The 16,470-nt window shown below is 46.1% G+C and overlaps 1 protein-coding gene across 3 annotated transcripts in view; it reads left to right on the plus strand.

Moving 5' to 3' along the window:
• pde4ca (phosphodiesterase 4C, cAMP-specific a) overlaps window positions 1–16,470 on the plus strand; it is a 34,733-nt gene that overhangs the window by 10,276 nt on the left and 7,987 nt on the right. The window contains exons 6-11 of one of the 3 annotated variants that reach the window (XM_062525419.1): window positions 13,129–13,332; window positions 13,952–13,993; window positions 14,701–14,737; window positions 15,280–15,353; window positions 15,444–15,493; window positions 15,826–15,938. In XM_062525419.1, coding sequence (XP_062381403.1) covers window positions 13,129–13,332; window positions 13,952–13,993; window positions 14,701–14,737; window positions 15,280–15,353; window positions 15,444–15,493; window positions 15,826–15,938 — 520 coding nt within the window. Of the gene's footprint in view, window positions 1–4,331; window positions 4,466–13,128; window positions 13,333–13,951; window positions 13,994–14,700; window positions 14,738–15,279; window positions 15,354–15,443; window positions 15,494–15,825; window positions 15,939–16,470 lie in introns of those variants that run through there. The other 2 variants (XM_062525430.1, XM_062525425.1) reach the window with 2 other exon arrangements.

A 16,470-nucleotide genomic window follows, 5' to 3' on the forward strand; every position in this document is an offset into this window, starting at 1 on the left:
ATCCAACTTTTCACTTTCTATCATGGTGTCCTGCTGTGTTATTGTTCAAGCGTCTCTGACACCAGTCAGTAAGTGAAAGCTATGACAAACATGTGCCTTTTCACTCGTGTGTGTGTGTGTGTGTGTGTGTGTGTGTGTGTGTGTGTGTGTGTGTGTGTGTGTGTGTGTGTGTGTGTGTGTGTGTGTGTGTGTGAGGGGTCTTTGTGCTTGCGATGGTGTCCCAGGAGTCAAGCAAGGTAACCCAATCAGGGGACAGTGGGCCCCAAAAATACCGTCTCTGGGCTCTCGATCAGTCGATAGCTGCGGATGCTGTGGCTAGGGTGACTGTGTGCGTCAGCGCACTGCTCCATATTTTCAGCATGACTGCTTTCCCCAATCACCAACAAAGCGCATTGATCGGCCCGGCCTATTTGAACGCACACTAACTGTTCGCCTGCCAAAACTGTCTCCGATGGTGCACCAGAGCGCTGAACATACCTGCTTCCTGTGAGCGGAGAAAAGGATGCACTTTTAAAAAAGTCCTTCTGTCTCGCTCGCGAGTAATGTGGGACCTCTGCTGGTTGGTCACTGTCGTACAGAAGCTTCCCGTAGCCTGAATGGAGTCACCTCGGAGTGCTGTGAAGTGTCGAAGGTACGGTGTGAGTTGTTCAAATTAAATTGTGATGAGAATTTGGCTTATCTAAAAATGTTGTGTCAGGGAATACAAATGTATTATTATGTTATTTAATCTTTAATGTTTAAACTTGTTTGGCATGAGTGTGGTTTTTGCGTTTTGCGTGTTCATAAGACCAGGCGTTGCTCTTTGTCTCTCAGAGGAAGGTTAGCGCTGCAGAGAAACTTGCTAGAGCTCAGCTGGTGGCTGACCTGCTTTTTGATGGCAGACAGGCACCAGCAGAGGGTGCTGGCATCTCAGAACACTGTTTTGCTTCTCAATGGCCAGTTTAAACGGGATAGAAATGTGATCTCTAATGTGACTATTAAGTAGTTTGTCCCTTACAGTGTCTACATTGTTATGCTGTGTGTGTGCACACACATTAGAGATGAGCAAAGATGGAGGAAGAGACCTTAATGAAGAAGGTGAGATAGATCACCAGAATAGAAAGACGTTGACACCGTCAGCATGTCCACTTGTCGAGGGGAGGGGGTTGGAGTGGCTCCGCAGACGTAGGTGTGTGGTATGTGCACACTCACGTCAGCAGTGTGACTGCAGCACACATGCCAGTGACGTGTAACGGCCTGGCTAGAGTTACCCCAGAGGAAGGAAGGAGACACGGGGGAGTGAGTCACTCCCCTGGCAAACTCTTGTGGTCATCACTGTTATTTCTCTCTCCCTCTTTCTCTCTCTCTCTCTCTCTCTCTCTCTCTCTCTACTTGGGTACAGTAGATGATGTTGGTCCACCAGTGGGAGTTGGTGGGTGGGGGGGTTGGGGGGGACGCTTCATTTCAAGTAAGATTTAAAATCATGATTTAATCATGCGACTAATATGTTTGTGTGAGAGACGGACGGCTGCTCAGAGAGCGTTTTTCCTCCAAAATTTATTTTCCTCCTCCGAGCTGCTTTACAGCGCTGGCCTTAAAGACGGTGACCAGGCGTCAACGTCAGGGTCTGGTTGCCTTCACGCACTGGCTGGCTGAGCCCTGGGCCTTTTCCATAGACCCTCTGCGTCTCGGTAATGAATCTGAAGTGGAGGAGGAGGAGGAGGAGGAGGAGGTGGAGGAGGAGGAGGAGGAGGTGGACTGCAGGAGAGGCCAGCCAAAATATCTTTGACACATGACCTTGACGCATTCTCTCGCTCCTCATGCAACGAGTGGTTGGGCTATTTCACTCTCAGTTGTGTTCAGGGGAACAATCAATCACAATAATTTTGTGATTTATTCCACTTGGAGTCAGATATTTATAACCTCGCAGATCGCTGCGTCTGGTGTATTGACCATATAAGTGGTGTCATTAGGCGACTGGAAAAGAGACATGTTTATAAATGTTTTGAAGTGGCACTTTTTTTTCTCAACTTTTTCTCTTGCAGACACCGTGATCTGCTACTGCGCTTAACACGCTCAAAAAGAGGCTTGTTTTGTATGAGGTTTCCAGTCTGTTTTTCTTTTTGAGAACCATGCAGGCGTGTGCTTTTGTGGAGAAAAAGGAAGAGTTCACACAGATAAGTGACCCTGTATGTCTTCTCATGAACCACCCTCAGACTTAGCTGGAAATGTCTGGCAAACAACATGTGTCCCCCAATTCCATGGTCAGATATGCTTTATGGTTTCCTCTGTCTTGTTTCATTCAGTGTCTCACGCACAAGTCCTGCTTTTTTAAGCAAATGTAGTGTGCCAACTCTTGATATCTGTGGTATTAACTGGATGTGTGTTTAGTGAGCATGTTCCTTGTCAGGTCATTGTTATGAGAAGCTGTTGAGAGCCTTGGGTCCTCTGCTTTCAGTGTCGGCCTGTAAGTGGATTACATGGACATGATGTTATTTCATGCATGTATTTGAGATGAATACATGATATCTGGTGTTCGTAAAGGACTGGTGTCTGCCATTGCTTAAATATTGAATATTAGTGTGGATGACTTTCTTGAGAAGCAGATATTCAAGTGTATTCTGCTGTAACTGGGACAGAGAAAGATAAGGGCTGGGATGCATTTCTGTGTCTAGAGTTTCACACCATTTCTACCACCATATTTCTTGGACTCCAAACAATGTAAAACGATGAAATTCCTGTACATTCTCTCAGGGCGCAATTAAAAGTTTCAACATGTGGGACTAAGATGTTCTGTTTGGGGTACTGGTATTTCAGTGTAGTGATAAAGTGAGAAACCACCATCTGGTTATTGTTGGATGTCTGTGGAATCTGTATCAGTACAGAACCATTTCAGTATCACAACTTTACAAGGACACCTTCATGATTCTTAAAATGCACATTGTTTAGATTTTCAGGCAGTCTATTGATAACAAGAATCCCATAGGAATGTGGACAGAGATATGTTTTTTTGTGATCGTCACCTGTCGGTTGTTAACGTTTGTAATGTTTGTACTTACAAGCCATTTGCAGCATTTGAAACGGCATAGTTAGCTGTGTTTGCATGGGCACTTTTCCTTCCAAACTACACTGATGAATTAAATGCTAAGCACTGTGTGGAGCCATGTAAGAACATGGCGCTCCAAGACTGTGTCCTCATCAGGTAAACACTTTCAGCCTGTTGTAAACACTAGGTGTGTGTCCGCCACTTGCCATTAATGAACATCAGCTTCAGCGCTGGACAGAAAGTTTGGCACGCTCAGCCCAGCCAGGACCGGCACCAGCAAAGCACTTTGGAACTTTCCTGATTATTCATTTTGGACTACACTGAATTTTTTTCAGCGGTGGATTCCAAAAGCGCTGTGTTTTTACCGTGCTTTCATATCAGCCGTCAGAGCCAGAAGCCGGCGAGCTGAAGTTCCTCTGCCATTACTTTCAATAGTGTTGCCTACAGCAGCTCGAGGAGTGTGAAGTATAGCCTCCTCAGGCAACGACGCGAAGGGTTAACTGAGTAGGCGTGGAGGTGGATGGGGAAGGATTGGGGGTGGAGGGCAGGAACCACGCTGTCTGTGACCCCACCCTCCCCACCCTCTCAGTGCTGAGCTCACAGTAACTAAAGGCAGTAAAGCAGTCAGGCAGGCAGAGAGGCAGCTGCTCGCACTCGCACAGTCAGTCAGTCCGTCCGTCCGTCAGTCAGTCAGTCAGTCAGTCAGTCCGTCAGGGGCCCGAGCGGAGCAGACGCGGACCTGGCTAGAGTTTCCGCCGCACCGTCGCACAGCTCCCCCCACTCACACAGCACCGGCACAGCTGTCACGCCGCCCGTCGAGACACGCCGCGAGAGGAACGGCTCCTCTGAACGACTTCAGAGAGGAGAAAGGAAACAGAGGAGGAGTGGGAAGTAGAGAAAGTGAGAGAAAAAGAGAGAGAGAGAGAGAGGGAGCTGCTGCAAATGATGGGAGTTATTGGAGGAGGGCTGAGTTGTGTGAGGTCCTTCATGTCCAACTCATGTTCCTTCTATGTGTGAGTTACATGTATAAGAAGATGGAGTTTTGCCTGCTGAAGCTTGAACCTGGTCAACAGATACCCAACTCGAGATTCATATCCCCCTGTATTGTAAGAAATGGTGGGATGCCTCCTTAAAACATTTCAGGAGCCATGGATGTCACTGTGATTTGTTCTCATTCTTGTGTCTATGAGCACATATGTCTTATTTTGGAATACCAGGATTGCTTCAAGTTGTTGAGACATTTAAATGACGACCACCACCTAGTAGGACCTTTTGGAGACGAAAAGAAGAATAAAGACTGAGAAGCATGAAAATGAGTGTGCCAACCAACTTTGGATTCCTGTCCTCTTCCGAACGCCCTGTCAAAGTCCGCAACGGGAATATCTATGGATCTCCCTGTGCTGTCAATAGACCCATTGATATTGTTCAAAAACGCAGGCGGTAATGCACCCTTCATCACACCTCATTTATGTTCTGATCTTTTCTCTTTCTAGTTTTGTTTTGCGCTTTTCCAAATTGACAAAAAAATACCTCAATGTATCATTTTTGAAAGTAGGGTTAAAGTCGAAGTGAAATGACTCCTTTGGGGTTGACAATTAATATGTATCACACACTGCGTGTGCCCATTTATTTATGTGGAAATTCTGTGTCATTTTTTCTGTCCTCCAACCATTACAGAGCAGCAGAGCTGAGCTGCTGTGATTTAATTGTGCTACAGCCTAAAAACCTAAGCCGTGTGCTAGACAAGAGTGAGGCTTTCAGTTTGGTGAGGCGGTCGGGATTTATGTGATCCATTTCAAGGCTCATATCTGCTTTATCGCTTAGTGGTCAGTGATTTAAACAGAGCTGCAAAGCCTCTGTCCTCCCTCTGTCAGTCAGAGTCTGGGGCGTGCAGGGGAGTCAGAAACACTCGGATACACACACACACACACATGAACACACACACACACATACACAGAAAGAGAGAGAAAGAGGGAGAGCGAAAAACCAACACACACAGACACACATCCATCCATCCATCCATCCATACATACATCCATCCATACATACTGTACATCCATACATCCATAAATGCACACATACTTAAACTTATGTACTTTCGACATTCACATATTTTCATTCACATATTCACACATTATTTTGTACGCAGGTATTACTGTGCACACATACTATGTTCACATACAGCATGTCATACTGCCAGCTTCCATTCCACACAATAGATTTACATACCGGTACATCTACAAACACACGTTACTTAACTTTATTTGGATAGGAGGATACATATTGCGGGTAGAGGTTCCCTCTCTCTCTCTCTCTCTCTCTCTCACACACACACACACACACACAGTCACACAAACACACTCACACACACTCTCTCTCACACACACACACACACACACACACACACACACACACACACATACACACACACACACACACACACACACACACATGTAGCTACTTAGAGTGTAACCTATGCATAAACACACAGTCTTCCAGGCATTTTATCATCCGTGTCTATTGAGAGCCTGAGGGAGCGCCATAGATAATAATATTAAGCGTATGGTTTGTTTTCATTTCAGTTTTTCGGGGCCTCCATATGTTCTATATGATATGCTTATCAGATGGAATATGGGACTTTGGGGAGTTAAAGGACGTGGAGGGATATAAAACAAACAGCTGCACAGAGATAGTCACAGTGTCGTTTTCTGTAAAGTATTAGCAATGAGAGTATGCCGTAAATCCTTATGGCGAGGAAGTGCCAGGGAGAAGATGTGGTGGGTTTTGGATTTATTGGGACAGTGTACTGAGCACAGGCTGCTTAAGAAGGGCAGGAGGCCATTTCATTATTCTTAATTAGTGTAATTATTTGGCCTGAACTACAGAGAAGTTATTACTACATGAAATATATCTAGTCACGCAGCAGTCACAAGAGAGGGAGAGACCATAGTCAAACCAGGTTGCCCCCAGTATACTCACTAAAATGGACTATAGTGGTATGCATGCATTGTAGATAAGCATTGTACTATATATTGCTTTAGATATTGCTTGTCATCTTGTACTAAAAGAGCAACGTCTAGACCTGTACTTTTTGCCCTGGGTATCTTGAGGACTAAAGGTAATTGGATTAGTCTGATGCAATGACATTTTGTAGGTTTTGGCATGTGTTAACTTAAGTGAATTAACACATTATTGCTGTCATGTTTGGTAAAGTATATCCGTCTACCTTAAGTTTCCACAGATTTTTGGAATCTATTCAGGGGTTTCTCCAGTGTAATTTTTTCAGAAGAAATGATTGTGGAGATTGATTGTAGGCGTTAAAGGATGATTGAGTTTGGTTTCAGTAACATGCTGTGTGCTGTATTCATTTCGGCTGATCTGGGGAGAAATTCATAGAACTCTATTTAATTTTAGCACCTTTTTAAACACCTTCTAGAGCAGTATATCACATAGTTGGCTGAGGACTGTCTGCACATAGATAAAAGTGTCAAGAGTAGTCATTCCTGGGTCCTGCCACTAATAGAGCGTGTTGGAGCCAATCATTATTCACCATCTCAGCTGCAGTCCTGTAAAAGGGGGTTGCATCCATTTGGAACTTTACAGTTCACTGAATATCATGAGATTTGTCATGTCTGAAAAGTTGAATGGTAGCTTTCGGGTCCAGCACCAGCTGATTTATTCATCCACGCCACGCCATTTTCCAACAGAAACTCATTAAAGTGCTAAAAAACTGCAGGAGCTCTTTCGCTTATCCTAAAAGCTTAATGTTTTGGAACCCATGAACAGTCAAATGCCCGAGAGAGGACAGTTACTGTATTCACATATAAGCCCCCCCAGATTGCCCTCTAGATTTGCGCCGTTGCTCATTTAATGCGTTCCAGACACTTGTGCGCCTCTAAACGGTTCTCATATGCGTGCAAAGCGATCCCTTAGGACAACAGCCAGGCCCTCTGAATGTCATTGCCCCCTGAAGCACCCTTGGCTGTTTGCACAGCACTGTCCAGCCCTGCAGCGCTGGGCTCCGCCATGGAAAGCCTGATGCGGCTCACTGGCGTTTGTTTGTAGTGCGAGGTTTTCCCGGGTTATAGCTCGTCTTTTGTGGTTTCAGCTGCCAAGACGGCTTCTCCTCCGCAGGTCAGATTTCAAGATGTTGTAGGGAAGATCTGACAAGATGGATCCCGTTTTAGATGACAGGAACCAGGAGTTGTTTAACCTCAAGCTGTGGAATTGTATTAGTCAGAATTTTACTTTATGTCAGAAAAGTATGGATTTTTCTATTCAATTTGATTGTTTTTGAGCAGTGGCCATTGTGGATGGCAGTCTTCACCAGTCTAGATGACGTTAATGCCCTGGACTCTCTCTGTCAGTAAACATGTGATTAAGGAGCTGTCATTGACAAAGTTTGAAACTCTACAGAGTGCGCTTGCTTTGGCCCTGAAGTGTACAATGTTTAAAGATTTTCCCCAGGCCATTGTAAACACAGAGTTCTGGTACATCCAGTCAGACAGGGCATTACTGAGGACAATAAGGCACGTACCAGCGCTGCAATAAGGGCTGGATCAAAGAGAGCTGCAGGTCTGCAAAGAATGTGCCAGGAGTATGTGAAAGGGCAACTTGAAGTCATGAAAAGGACTAACTGGATGACTGACTTTGAATTGGCACAGCGACACCAAAGGCAATCTCATGTTCAACTTCAATGAGTCTGGCAGCGCTTCAGTCTCTGACCTGTTGTGGTGATGTTCGTGAGACCAGGCGTGTTTTGTAGTTGTCTAAGTTTTAGAGCTGACCTTCACTTTGATCACTGTGAGATGCTCTTTCTATTAAAGGGTTCATATCTTTCAGCAAGATCACATACCTTGCATTACTCTGGCTCACTTGCTTAATTAGGAAATGGAAGTGGTTATTCTAACAATTGAGGACATATCCTTTCCCCTCGGTATCTCCCTATTGTATGTGGCCCTATATGGTCATTCCTGTGATCCCCAGTCAGATAAGGATACGGTATGTTGTATATGCATTAAGGTGCTAATAATCACCATTCGCAAATTGACTTTGACTTTGTGTGTGTAACTTTATCTGCTCATCTGATTGTATTTAGGCACAGGTGTGTGTGTGTGTGTGTGTGTGTGTGTGTGTGTGTGTGTGTGTGTGTGTGTGTTTGTGCTTGTGTTCATGTGTGCGTGCGCATAAGTCTGCGTGTGCATGTGTGCGTGTGTGTGTGTGTGGGGGGGGGGGATGCTGGGATGTGTGTGCGTGCGTGTGGGGATTTTGGGTTGTGTGTGCGTGTATGTGTGGGGGGGGGTGGGATGTGTGGGGGTGTTGGGATGTGTGTGTGTGTATACGTGCAGTGGTCTGTGCCTATTTAAAGGCCCTTTATTTTAAACAATGGCTAGTCTGCAGGACACACCAGAGTTAGGCAGGAACTGCGCCCCACTAGGCTGGGTAATGGCCTGTAGCAGGGAGGGTGTTTATGGTCAAATGTAACCTGCTCACATTTCACCTCAGCACCAGGCTCCACTAGTCATAAATGTTAAACGAGCTATATGGTCTCCCCACTAAATCCATGTTAAAGGTGTGCAGTATGTCGACCCCACTAAATCCATGTTAAAGGTGTGCTGTATGCCGACCCCACTAAATCCATGTTAAACGTGTGCTGTATGTCGACCCCACTAAATCCATGTTAAAGGTGTGCTGTATGTCGACCCCACTAAATCCATGTTAAGCATGTGCTGTATGTCGACCCCACTAAATCCATGTTAAAGGTGTGCTGTATGTCGACCCCACTAAATCCACGTTAAAGGTGTATGGTATGTCCTGCTCACCAGATCCATGTTAAAGGTGTATGTTATGTTCTCAGTATTCTGGTCTCAGTGTTCAGTGTTCAGGCTCTCACTCTCCTCACAGATACGAACAGGCACACGGTGGATTAGAGCATATTCTAAACACAAAGGGCTGCTTTCCCATACATGGGTTAAGCCTATAGCTCTGGACTACAAGAGAGCGTCAGTGGACGTCTCCTTTTAAATAAAAGCCTGTGATCTATAGGACTAGGCTTGAACTACAGTATGTACTGTATGGGAAACTGTCCAAAAATAGTATATCCTTTTTTCTATCGCTCGTTCTCTCTTTTTCAGTTGTTTTTTACCCCCCACAGACACAAATACAGACACACGCAAAACATGCACCCCCTGTAAAATATGTCTGTTTGGGTATTGACAGATAATGATTGTTTGGGGGCTCAGTGTGAGCGCTGTCAGTAAATGCTCCTGCTGCCCCTGCGCCTGGTATGTGCTGGACACGCCGGTGTCGCCCTGGCACTGCTGCGTTCAGTAAAAACAGCAGCCCCCGTGCCCCACTTTCGAGCTTTTCTGGATTCGGTAACCCGACTGAGGCGCGGCGTAATGGGCCTGGCCTGGGACTGACGCAGTCAGCGACGGTGCTCTGACGCAGGGACGGTGTCGAGTGTTGGGGCGCAGATGGCTGGACACGCCACAAATCATCCCTCCGGTGACGCGGCCGACAGCCGCTCCTCCTCGCCAGGGCGCTCTTAAAAGTGGCCCAGCGGCGGCGGGGTGTCAGCTGAGAAGGGTCTCTGACGGGGGGTACCTGCGCCAGGATGCATTTCAGTGATGCACTCGGCGAGATAACTCTCGCCATTTTTACAGGCCTCGTCAGAGTTTATGGTCCTCTTGTTCCCGGGGACGAGTTTGTGTCAGCGGGGGACGTTTATGTGCTGGCATTTCAGAGAACTGTTAAGTGCCCTGTTGCACCTGCAGCTGCTTTGCTTTGCCGCACTGAGATGCTGCAGAAGGCATTCGTGGTGTTAAGATCACAAAGCGCTGATGGAAGAAATCCTCTGGCCTCATTTTGCATGTGAAATACATGAATGGTAAAAGGGGGGCCTGCGATTTTATCTCAGGCCAGCAGAGGCATTCTCTCCTAAGGAAATGAGCCCGAGCGAGCAGCAGCCTGCGCTCACAGGACTCTGAGGGGCTCCCTAAGGGAGGCAGTAGAAGTGCAACTCGCTCTCACTGATGACCAGAGTGGTCAAGTGATTCCGTTGAGTGGGAGTGTGCACTATGGGTTGCTCACTCACTCACTCTTGTTGTGTCTTGTGACACCTGCTCTTTTGTTCCTCTATGTTCATACAGTGTATGCTCAATGCACTTTTGATGCAAAGCGTTGGGACATAATGTTCTCTTTGTGGCAGACATTGACTTAAACTCTCGTGAGTTTGGGTGTTTTCCACTGAATATTGCTGTCACACTTGTGAGTGAATTACAATGTAAACAATATCATAGAAATGTCTTTCATTGATTAAATTACAGGCAATACAATAATGAATGACATGTCATAATCAAATCTTTTGAATGGTAGTGGGCCATAATGAGATTAATCGTTTTTATTATTTTTAGTGTGGTGCCTTCAAGTCCATATTGTAACTGCGTGCACATATTTTCATAACTATGCACCTGCATATGTGGTTGCCTATGTTCTGTTCCTTTATGTTTTTGTTGATGTTTTTGTTGTACTGTGGGAACATACTCCTGTGTAGTGCAGTCAGTCTTGTGGAAAAACAGCGCACCGATCAAAACAAAAAGGCATCAAAAATCCTATGAACCGAGGAGAACATCGGAAAATAGCAGTGGGGGGAAAAATGTGTGGGTGGGTGTTTTCTTATGGCGTCTAAAAATAGGCGCGCGAGAGCTCGAAATAGAAAGCCTCCATAAATATTCATGAATGAGGGGAAGAAGTGAAGCGCGCTGGCGCAGTGTGCCCACGCTACCTGACAGGCTAAATTTAGCCGCGGCGCTCGGATTCCCTGCGCGGAGGGAGCGAGGGAAGGGAGAGAGGCTATTTTTAGCGCGCGGGCAGAGCTGGCAGTCTCAGCAAGGAGCAGAGCACGCCGCTCAGAACTCATAGAACCCAGCAGAGGAGACGCACAGCCTTAAAAGATGAGAGACCCGAGCAGAACCCAGCTGGAGGGGACGGCGTCAGCCTGGAGCTCAGGTATTTGCAGAGCGCAGCAGAGAGAGACCCCCCCCCCCTCCCTTTTACTCAAACCCTTTATTTCCTCTCTGCAGTGTTCACACCTCCTGCCCAAAAATGTACTGTACATTCGAGCGAGCGTTAAAAATGTTTAATGCGTGACTTCCTTGGCTGAAGGCAGATGCTTACTCTCTCTTTCCCTCGCTCTCTCTCTCTCTCTCGCTCTCTCGCTCTCGCTCCCTCCCTCTCTGCCGTGTACCTCTGTCACATGAATGGAGAGATCTTCTGCATGGATTATGTAATATACTGTAAGAGACCTCCGTCTTGTCCTCATGCAGCATTGCTGGGGAAACATGAATGAGTGGGAGGGCTGGCTGTGCTCAGCTCAACAGAAGGCTTGGAGAAGTGCTTTAAATAGCATCAGGGAAGGAAAAAAAAACATTCTTGGATTGCACTCTTGTACTTTCAGCAGTTTCAACTAACTTTACAGTGTACACGTGAACACAATGTGAACGCAATTGCAATTCCATTATATTGCAGTGCATTAAATGCACAAGAGATGAGGCTGTGGATGTTAAAAGCTATGTCAGCTGTTGGCGTCAGTGTAGCTTTTACGTTAATTCCCCCATCAAGTGTAAATATGAAGAGACAGAGATACAGACACCTCCATGCCTTCAGTGATTTTGTCAATGACCCAGATGCCAGTGCGACCCGTACTCTGTGAAAAGAGGCTGTCCTTTTGCTGGGGTACGCAGGAGTCATTGATGACGGGAGCGTCTTGGTTGTGTCTATGCAAAGTGTCAGTGTTTTCTGAATGAGTGTGTCATGTTTAGTCTGCTGTATGCAAACCGTGAAATCACCACGTTGCGACTGTTACTGGGGGAATTGGCAAGATTTGCATGCCAAGATTGGCACGTCAATAATAAAGTCAAGTGGGAAATCAAGATGAGCAAGGAAGGTAGAAAGCCAGAATAAACGGGAGAGACAGAGGTATTGATTAACACACTGTCAGGCAGCACATTCCCCAAGCAGCAAGGAATTCACTTCACCTGAAGCGCGCGTTCTATTTATAGAACCGCTCGCACATTTTTCCCACGTCAGTGAGATGGTCAGAGCTATTTTTAGCGCAGGGCTTCTGCATCACGACGACCTTGCAGCACTCGGTCGGCCCAGTAACTGCACTGCCTCTGTGCAGGAGAGATGGGAGGGAGGAGGGGGGTTGCACGTCTCCGTCGCCCAATCAGCTTTGAGCCTCAGCCCCACGTCCTCCTGCTCTTCCCTCCCTGCTAATAAGCATGCAGACAGCGTCTCTCCCATGGCCATCTATGAGGCCTCCTCACACAGAGAGAAAGCCCACTGCTGGAGCGCCGATGCCTGTGGCAGAGCTCAGGGCTCAAAAGCAGACGCAATAGCATGCTTGGAGATCGCTTTAGTTCCTGTCCTCCCACCCTCTAGTTTGTCCAATAGAGAGGTTGTTCAGAGAGCATTTTGTGTGGCATACTGTTCTGTAAGAAATGCGGATACTGCATTGACTACGTGCTATTGTATGTGTTGACTTGTGTGTGCATATACTATAGTGTACAAAGGGTTGCAAATAGTTATGTCAGCAATCTGATTAATAATGTTTTGTTGTTGTTGTTGTTGTGTTAAATGAGCTGGCACAGAAGAATGACTTCAATCTTTCCTCCACATCTTGCTGTAGATCTTACAGCAGGCCTTCAGGGTGTCGCCACAGTTATCGCCGATAGATTCCGCCACTGCAGAGACGGTGCAGAGAGACTGAGGCAGGAGGTAGAGCTCCTCTCAGACGAGGCTCAGACTGCAATGAGAGACTTCACACTCGCAGGGAAACAAATGCACTGATGATAGGACTGAACCTTTTTTTTTTAAAAGTAAATAAAAATAAATCTAGCGTCATGATGAAATGTGGTGCTTCAGATGTCACATTATGCACGATGGCTGCTGGCCATGCGTGCTGATGCCAAGTGTTCGTTCCTCTGTGTAAGACATTGCTCTGGGCAGGAGGCCTCTGCTCCTTCACCTCCTAGATCAGTCTTGTGCTCCTCATCCTCATCCTCATCCTCACCCACTGTCTCCCTTCTGTCTCCCTGCAGTTTCGATGTGGAGAATGGGCTCTCGGTGGGCCGCAGTCCCCTGGAGGCCCAGACCAGCCCTGGCTCCGGCTCCGGCTCCGGACTGGTCCTGCAGGCCAACTTCCCCCACAGCCAGCGCCGCGAGTCCTTCCTGTACCGCTCCGACTCCGACTTTGACCTCTCACCCAAAGCCATGTCGCGCAACTCCTCCACCGCCAGCGAACTGTAAGTGCAGCAGCCTCCATTGGAATCTCACGCTCTGACGCCATCACGGCCTTGAACGCAGTCAGAATATCTAAATCCACACTGAGACATCTAGGCTCCGGCCTTGTCGCGTCACTGCAAGGCCTCAATCACCAGGTCCTTCTTTGTACTGATATAATTTATTTTATAGTTCAAACAGCCGAAGATGAAGAGAAATCATGCTCTGTCATCGAGGCTGCTTCTTGAGAAGTTCTATATTTCTTTGTACTGTATAACAGGCATTATATTAACCATGAACATAGAGCAGTCACAGAGAATGTCCCAAGATACTGGTTTGTTGTTAGAAAGTCATTCCCTTGAGTTGAAGACTTTTATTAGAGCATTACATCAAATCGTATTGCTCTGTGGGTTTGGAAAAACCCAGCCTCCTTATTACCATGCCCAGCTGTTCTTTCCATTCTCGCACACTTGCTTGTCATCTCTGCTATGTGAGGATTACAAGAAAATGGAAAAATGCTCCTCTGTGTTTTTCCTGAGTTCTTTTCCAGCCATGCCAGAGCCAATTTCCCTTGTTTGAACACCTTAGTTTGTACTTAAAATTGGTTGCAGGTCAACACAACTTGCTTATGTTTCTTTGAAGGGAAGAGAGTTTGAAGCACTGGGAAGTCAACTGGCTAACTCGGTGAGGAGAGCTGTTACTCCCCCATAGCTCACCCTTCCCCAGGACTACCCCTCCCAGCGTGTCCAAGTCTTACATCATCTCCCTCCCTCCCTCTCTCCCTCTCTCCCTCGCTACTCCCAGTGGCTATCTACACACCTGGTCAGCCTTCTCCCCCTAGCCTGCTCGCTGGACTTAGACTCACGTCTAATTTTGCACGTGGCCACAGGAGTGACCCACCTGAAAAGATTTCTTGAATTTCTAGTGATCCAATCTACTGTTGGATTAATACAATTAATCCAATCTACCATTGTCCCTGCCATGATTAAGTTCACTAACTCTATTAAAGGACTGATCAAGCTCTCTCCTTCATAAATCCTGCATGAAATTCTTTATTCTCCCCTGTGCGGAGTTGACTTCATTCCATTTGTTCACTCTTGACTACTGTGTCTAATTTGAACAAAGCCCAGTGAGTTAGTGGGTAATACAAAATAAGATGATTGCTTTAAAAACTGTGCTTGAATTATTTGCTTGCTTATTATCTCTGGATTTGTATGTAGTTATTTGTTTTGTATGGAAGTGACACTGCATTAAAGGTGGACATCAGTTGTGACTACGCAGCTAAATAAACTATACCTAAACCTTTAGATTTGTGTTAATGAATAATTGTGCAGTATTCATAGCTTTGTGCAAACTTTGAAAAAAGGCTTTTTTTCCTCTTGTGCTTTCAGGCATGGAGAAGACATGATTGTCACACCATTTGCACAGGTTTGTAAGAAAAAAAAAACACACCTGTTTTTCTAGACCATATTCCTATAGACTAACTTCATAACAAGCCTGTATGGTCTGTCCTCATGCGGCTTTGACTTTACTGAGGACAGCCCTTCTGCACACAGTGGCTAACATTGCGTGGCACTTGCGTCACTACAGTGCTCAGTTTACAGAACAGACCAGGAATCCAATACCACATTTGTCGATACGGGTGCTGACAGATGAAAAAGCTACATGGCCCTGGAAACAGGATAGCTCTTATGTCCTGACTGAAGATTCAAAGGGTCATTGAATTCCTGACAAGCGTTGCCGCTTTTGAAGGCCTTGTCCATATCTTCTCATTTACAAGAAAATGCTTTCAAAATCATTTCAATATTTAACAATGAAATAAATGTGCGGCGTTTGTGTCATCAAATCAATGTCTAACTAAGCTGTTTGCCGTAGGATCACTCTGTTTTACATGAAAGCATCACCACAGAAGCGAATCCGTATTTGAACAGACACGATAATGTACTGAACGTATCAATTCACTTGTGTAGGTACTGGCAAGTTTGAGGACAGTTCGGAGCAACTTTGCTGTGTTGACACACCAGCAGGACCGTGTACCTAGCAAGTGAGCCTCTTGTTTTGTCATGTCATGTTGTCTTGAAACACATACTGTGCATTTGTGTTGTGTCACTACTTACGCTGGTCTGTTCCATAGGAGGTCCTCAGGGAGCAACCCTCCTTCCCTATGCAAGACAAGTGTTCCAGGTTAGTATGGACTTGATGTGTCTGCAACAGAGTGCATAAACATTCAACGAATAAATGAATACACATACAGTATGTGGTTGTGCATTATGTACAGTACGTTCTGGTCACGGCCACAGCAATCTAAAAGGAAACGGCATCACTTGTTTCAATTGTGGACGGATATATCAACGGGCTCATTTTTGTTGTGAAACAGTGCGACGACACCAACGCTTACTTAAGTGCACATGCATACTGTTTAACTATCACTACTGTAGCTTAATGGTGCGCTAATGTAGAGGCCAGCATGGTGGGGCCCCTGCTGATGAGGTGTGCTGTGGTCGTGTGCTTGTCAGAGGAGCCCTTTCAGAAGCTGGCAGTGGAGACCCTGGAGGAGCTGGACTGGTGTCTGGAGCAGCTGGAGACTCTGAAGACACGCCACTCTGTCAGCGAGATGGCCTCCAACAAGGTACTCGGCAGCACTGAGGGACACTTGGACTTCTCCATCTCACAATCTTTGTTAATGCACAACACAGAAATAACAGCAACAGACATTATTATTATTATTATTATCAATAGTATTATTATTATTATTGTTATTTTTGCAGTAGTAGTGTTAGTATCAGTATTTTTTTCCATTGCATAATATTAAACACTAACATCATCATTCTGGGCTTGGACGCACTTTTTTTTAAACCCAGAACCTCGTTGGTCGTTTCCAGATTTCCTTTTTCCTTGAATGGAATATGACTTTCCTTTTCTGAATGGAACGGTTGCATGCATGTTCTGAACACGGCATCAACCCCCCCAGCCCATCCCCTCCCCCTGTTATGTCATATGCAGAAAATGTGAATGAGTGGAGAACTGCAGAAAAAAAGCCATACACCAACCTACCCATCCCCCACCCCCCTCTCTCTCTCTCTCTCTCTCTCTCTGTCTCTCTCTCTCTCTGTCTCTCTCTCTCTCTCTCTCTCTCTCTCGTGTGATGGTGTGATTAGCCC

This window comes from Sardina pilchardus, chromosome 2, assembly GCF_963854185.1.
Source record: "Sardina pilchardus chromosome 2, fSarPil1.1, whole genome shotgun sequence".
Taxonomy (NCBI): domain Eukaryota; kingdom Metazoa; phylum Chordata; class Actinopteri; order Clupeiformes; family Clupeidae; genus Sardina; species Sardina pilchardus.